Source organism: Ananas comosus, unplaced genomic scaffold, assembly GCF_001540865.1.
Source record: "Ananas comosus cultivar F153 unplaced genomic scaffold, ASM154086v1, whole genome shotgun sequence".
Taxonomy (NCBI): Eukaryota; Viridiplantae; Streptophyta; class Magnoliopsida; order Poales; family Bromeliaceae; genus Ananas; species Ananas comosus.
This window is the reverse complement of record NW_017893458.1, coordinates 53821-60506: the sequence shown is the minus strand read 5'-3', so window position 1 is coordinate 60506 and position 6686 is coordinate 53821. Positions and strand designations below refer to the sequence as shown.

The following is a 6686-nucleotide window of genomic DNA, read 5'->3' as shown; positions in this document are numbered from 1 at the left end:
AATTATTTCAATCTATATATTTCACTATTCTTCTATTCTTTCAAACATAACCAAACATCATTTTGCTTTCCCCGGGGAGAAAGCAGATTTCAAACCAAATAAAAAATTTACTTTTATTTCTCTCTATCTTATAGTTTTGAGATATTCCAAAGATATATCCCTCAAAGAATTATTCCATTTCCCAACAAAGTCTAGGACTAGGAGTACATTTGAAATTACTTGGAACACTTAAATTAATATTTTGAATGTTAGTCTTTAGTTAGAGGGATAGGGGAAAAAAAAAAATGGGGAACTTCTCTTAACTATACAAGCAACTGCCCACAAGAAAAATTGGAAGCGATGAGCCTTGTCCTTTTGAAAGCACTATAAATCCCAGCTTGCTTTTACCGTTTTCCCCCTATATTCCTCAAACAAGCACCAAGTATTCTTTTTTATCTACAGAAATATGAATGACCACGCAACCTCCTTTGCACATTGATTCGAAAAACAAGGAGAGCAAATTACGAAGGCAACATATGGAGCTGGCACATAGGCATAATATTACAGCACATTGAAGCATCTCACACACCAACATTTGAAAAGAAAACAAGCATCACATTGTACAGCAGATATCATCTCATCGAGTATCAAATATATAGCATTAAAGAACTAAATCGAAATATTACTGAGAAAAGCATTAACTAGCATTATAAAGACTTTGAGTTTACAGCTGGAATTAATCGCAGTAAATTTAGTATATCTCCGTCGTTTAATTTACAAAAAAATTAGAACTACATGTACTTCAAGAAGCTTCCCTGACCAAATAAGATGGAGCTCGACATATTCAGCTCTCATACTCTGAGATCATTGGTTCTGCGGTTGCAGACGGCAGAAGCCCTTCCAATCTTGTAAGAACATCAGGAGCTCCAGCAGAATCCCTGATTATCTATATAAAAAGTTGTTTGCCACAATTAGAGTCATTGCATATGTTGTCAAAAGCTGACTAGGATAACTAAATTAAAGTTGGAACATAATATTACGTAAATAAATGATCAATAGCTGACTAAAATAATTGAATAAAATAGGAACATAAATAACAAATATCATCTCATTCCTTTGAGTCAAAACATAAATAAATATCCGACGTCCAAACATTTCAATTAATCCCACTATGATAGGACATGAAATCAACAAACTTCCTTGAGGTTCAACTTGCTTTTCTAAGCAAAAAGGATAAATGAAAAACCACCATTACCTGCCTTTTTATTTTGTCGGTGAAGTAATACGGCTCAATTATATTTATCAAAACAAGGTGGTTTTTGCTACCTAAATAAGGTTTTTATACGCATACACACAGTAAGTCTGCTATTCAAAAATACATGATTTATATGCTTAGGCCTCCGTTTAGCATTGTTGCTGTTTTTCTTGTTCTTTTAAATAGAATTTCTACATAAGATAGAGTAGGAGTGGTAATCATTTGCAATTGTTGTACCCAAGATTATTATTTAGCAACCACTAGAAAAAAAGTTGGAAACTACTTTTTCTTTTTGTTTCTTTGGATTTTTGTATTTTTTTAAAGAAGTTGTCATCCATCATCAAGCCAAGGTGTATTGCTACCAAACTTGTCACGCCCCAGATCCGACCGCTCGGATCCGATACAGCGGGAAGAGCGAGGCTCTTGTGCTGTTGACTGTTGTGGGTAAAGCGCGGCTCCCCCACAAGGTCGGTTTAGGCTAGCGAGATGAGTCTCACATCGCCTGATACTTGTAAGTCTAAGCCTGACGGAAACGTCAGGGCTTAAAGAGGGGGAGATTGTGAGACCCCAAAAAGTTGGAAACTACTTTTTCTTTTTGTTTCTTTGGATTTTTTTATTTTTTTAAAGTTGTCGTCATCCATCATCAAGCCAAGGTGTATTGCTACCAAACTAGCTATGATATCAAGAGGAAAGGACTACCCCTAATATATCCAACTACATAAAATTAGTGTTTAGGGTTTAGGGTTTAGGGAATCAAACAAACGGCAGTAGTGCCAAACAAGGCCTTAGTGAAAGGTACTCTAAAAACAACTATCATAAAATGAATGCTACCATAGTATGATAGTTTAATAGTTTATCATCAAGTCATGAGTTTGATAGCTACTCGACAAACTTAAAGCAAGCTTGATGATTAAGTTTATGAATTATAATCATTACGGACAGTGGCGGATCCAAAAGTTTTTCATAGTGGGGTCAAATATATGATAAAGAAATAGAAAAGTAAAGTAGTCATTAATAATGTAAGGTACCGGACTTCTAAAGTCATGAGGTTACGGTATACATTTGGTTGGAAAGCCATTTGAATCGTCCCGGTGAAGTTCGGTGAAGTTCGGAAGCTTTCGGGTGTTTTGGTGCGTGTAGGCGCGGAAACGGGACCCGAAAGGCTATGTTGGTCCGTGGACTAAATCCGGCATTAGCGTGGATGAAAAGATGATGAAAACACGCTTGAAAACATGTTTGGAGAGTCTCGGTTCGATTTGAAAAGAATCGGAGGTCAAACGAGCAAAAACGAGCAAAAACGGACCCCGAAAGCTGAAAAAGCTGAAATTTTGGCTAAGTCTGGAATGCTGTTTTTCTGGACCTTCGGGGACCGGTCTCTCACTGCCTGGGACCGGTCCCAGCACTCGAAAATGGCCCAGCTTGGGCTGTGCAACACTTACTTTGTTGAGGGGCCTTTGTGCAAATGTGCTGTGTATAGAAGAGAGTTTGGGCTCTTTTCTCTCCTTCTCTCTCTCATTTGCAACCAAAAGCATCTCCCTCTCTCTCTCTTTGTAAGGAAGTGAATTCTCGAAATCCGAGAGTTGTACTTCGTCCAGGATCGACTATTTGTCGAGAGAATACCCTTTGGGGAAGTTGGAGATGTCCAAAGCACAAAAAGTGCTTTGGAGTTGAGTCCGCGAGAGCGAATAGGCAAAATCTGGACTCAGCAGATTTTTGCTCTCGGGGACCGGTCCCCCAGGGACCGGTCCCCGTAGCTGACGGTCGCGGGGGAGGTCGATGCGACCGGTCCCTGGCTGAGGAGACCGGTCCCCGTGTGCGACACTCGCGAGAGGAAGCCTAAATTTGGCTAAGTCCTGAAAGTTCCCCTTTCGGGAACCGGTCTTTCAGGAAAGACCGGTCTCCCAGGGACCGGTCTCTCGGGTGAGGACCGGTTCCCGTACGCGAAAAGTCCTCAGGCTGCAGGGAGGGCTCTCGGGGACCGGTCTCCCCGACCAGGGACCGATCCCTCTGGGCGAAAACCCAGTGATAGCTGCGTGAGAGATGAAAAGTTGAGGGGTTTAAGTACAAAATGGCCATCATGTGAGGGGTGTATATGGGAAATAACCCTCTCCCTCAGCCCCACTCATCTCATTTCCTCTTGCTCTCTCTCTCTCTCTTGCTCTCTCTCTCTCTCTCTCTAGAAAGGAAAGGAGAAGAAGAACAAGAAGGAGAGGAAGGAAAAGAAGAAGATAAGGAAGGAGAAGAAGAAGGAGATCAAGAGGAAGGCTTTGGACACCTTCATCTCCCTCTCCTCTTCTCTTTGGTGTAGCACAAAAGGTAAGCTCTTGAACCCTAACTTCTAGAATTTAGGGTTTTGGGTTTTTATGCCTTGGAATGGGTCAAATGGACCCTAAGCATGCTTCTAAGAAGATCAATCCCAAAAATCTAGGGATTTATTGGTGGTTTGCTATGGGTGCAAACCTAGGGCTCCAAAATGAGATTTTTGTGAAAGTATGAGATTGATCTCATTTGAAGCCTTGGAAACTCTATTATTAGGTCACAAAACGTGGGGGCGAAGTCGGTTTTGGCATTCGGCGAACCGGCGTGAAGTTCACGGCAAAATAAGGCCGGGTTAGTATTGACTTGGGCAAGGAAGGCTAAAGCCTTTTCGTAAAGTTCGCCGAGAAGGGTTTCCGAAGCCTCTACATCGATTAAAGGTGGGGGGTGCCATCCCGAAGCTTTCGAACTCCTTTCTATGTCTTAGCTTGCATTTAATCCTCATCTCTTACATGTTGCATTGTAGGATTGCATAGTAGTACCATTCCTTATGCTCTCTAATTGATAACCTAGTGTACTTGGAACGCTTGGTGACTTAGATAGGTGAGGATTGGGTCGGAACGTGGATCCTATAATGCGAAAGAAAAGAGATTAATCCGATGGGGGTATTGATGACATAGAAAGTAGTGTCTAATGTAAAAGAGCACACGAGTGGCATCCAAAAGTTAAATGATGACGAGTAGCATTAATGTAGTATAAATGACACTAGAGGTTTGAGAACCTAGGGTAGGTGGATCCCTTAGAAATGCCTTGTGAATAAGAACTTAGTAAACCTAAGTAGCCTCACGTGGAGAGAAGAGGTTGTCGATGAGTCGATTGAGACATTGACCCTAGTAGTAGGGCTTCCTCACTTGGAGGGGATTTAATTGGGTTGTGGACCCTAGTGATAGGGCATCCTCACTTGGAGATGATAGATCTAGCTCACAGTCTGCGTTTGGGGTGGTATAGCCATCCTATCCCCACATGGAGGAGATTGTCGTCGAGCACTCCGGAGTGTCGCACGACTAGGACTACTTGGAGGTCCGGACCACATGGAGGTCCGCAGACGGTCCCGCGCTTGGGTGCACTTGGAGCTCCCTCCCCACTTTGGGATTGAAAAGTGAGTTACAGGCGAGACCTAGGGCCTCGCCACAGATTGGGTAAACGGAAAAGTTAAAAGTTTAATAATGTTATTGAGCATTGCTATTCGAACATGGATCGAATTTGTTAGCATGGTAGCAAATCTTTATTATATGATGCATGCATTCATATTCATGTTTATGGGCATAGTAGCATAGTTTTCCTACTATGGCATTTACAGTTTTCAGATACATATCTATCTGTTGTTACTTGTGCCCACTTGGACCTAGTAGGGAGATCAGCAGAGTCGGCGGCCGAGCCCACTGGGAACTATGGAAGATAGTTCTTACCCCACTCTATTTCCAGTGGTAAGTACAGGACTGTCGAGAGAGGACCGCGGCAAGGGCATCGCGCCCGACCAATAAGATCGTGGTAGTATAGTAGCTTTTCTTTTTGCATTAGTACACCTATGTATTTGAGAGAATCATTGTAGGTGAGGACTTGGAGAGCTATGCATTTTGAGATGAAATATGTATTCATTTAAAGAAATGATGAAACTATTGTAATAGATAGTAAAGTACTCTCTTTATTTCACATGCTTTATCTTGTGGATTACTTGCTCTTTGTATCGTTGGCACTGTTTGTGCCCTTGTGAATGTGTATGTTTAGAATTTAATTTCCTGGGTAAATTCCTGTACACATTCCTGTTGTTGAGCCTTGGGCGGACAGGGAAAGTGCTGTCCGTTCGGCAATCCGCCGCCGCGGCCGAACCGTGCTAAATGGGTAGTGATTTCGGGGCAGGGCGTGACAGTCTTTGTGGTATCAGAGCAATGAGAGCAAGTAAAGAGAGAAAGTCTAGGATGACCTAGGAGACCCTATGTTGATAAGCCCTAAGGTTATAGGTGCGTGAGCGGAACGTAAACCTATAGCGATGGCGGAAGTTAATTCGATTGGGTCGAAGTTGATAATATGTCTCTAGTTGTGATTAGAGACGAATTCAAGTGGTATGAGTTCTTGTCTTGAGGTGGTTGTGTCGGCGGCCGACGACATGATACTAAGAGTCTAGAATTAGTACACTTGTGTGCTTCCGCCCGATTTTGTTGTTGAGTCGTCATGTGTCGTAATTTCGACGAGGTAAATGGGTTAAGATGACTGACCAAGTAATTGCGTTTCAGGGACTAATGTCTCCAAGACGCTACACGCATAGATCTGCCCCAGCACCGATTCCTGAGGTGCCCGAGCAGGAGGAACCGAGCGTGATCGATCGGTTGCAAGCACAGGTGACCGCGCTGACCAGCGTGGTGCAGCGCCAGGAGACCCAATTCGAGCGGCTCCAGGATCTATTGGAGCGGCAGATTGCGGCGGCGGCTGCGACGGTGAATGAGGGCGGTGGCCCGCCCGCACCCTCGACTCATATAACCGGAGCGGCAGAGGGTGAGGGCATAGCGGCGGTTCCGGTGACGGCACGCCCACCGCCAGCGATCGTACCACAGGTGGCATCGGGATCGGCTACACCCGATGTGTCGGCCGAAGACGTGGAGGGAGAGTGCGCATTGGCGGCTCTTATCAAGTTCAACAAGTTCCATCCGCCAACCTTTGAGGGCGAGAAGGTGGAACCGGAGATGGTCGAGTCCTGGATCGACTCGATGGAAACCCTCTTCGATGATCTGTGTACCTTGGAGAGGAATAAGGTGTACCTCGCCGCCCATTGCTTGGAGAAGGCAGCGAAGGTTTGGTGGAAGCGCGTTAAACGGGATCGGTTTCCCGGCCTTCCGCCAATGTTGTGGGAGGAATTCAAGCGGGAGATGTTCGCCAACTATTTCCCCGATACATTGAAGCGGAAGCTCAAGGAGAAATTCCGCAAGTTGGAGCAAAGGGACCGCTCAGTGGCAGAGTATGAACAAGAATTCTCCCATATCATCGACTGTGTCCCGGATGTTGTAAAGGATGACCGGGACCGGGCCGAGTGGTTCTTGCGAGGACTTCGGCCGGGAATTTACAAGGCCGTGCAAATACTCAAGCTCACGACCTTTGCGGAGGTCTTTGATCGAGCCCTATGAGCGTAGCACGGAGATGC

The 6686-nt window shown here is 44.4% G+C and overlaps 1 protein-coding gene across 1 annotated transcript in view; it reads right to left on the bottom strand.

Moving 5' to 3' along the window:
• Nucleotides 1-640: 640 nt before the first annotated feature.
• LOC109706096 (probable plastid-lipid-associated protein 13, chloroplastic) overlaps nucleotides 641-6686 on the bottom strand; it is a 32506-nt gene continuing 26460 nt past the window's right edge. Inside the window, exon 7 of the mRNA XM_020226903.1 lies at nucleotides 641-925. Coding sequence (XP_020082492.1) covers nucleotides 824-925 — 102 coding nt within the window. The 3' untranslated portion in view covers nucleotides 641-823. The remainder of the gene's footprint in view (nucleotides 926-6686) is intronic.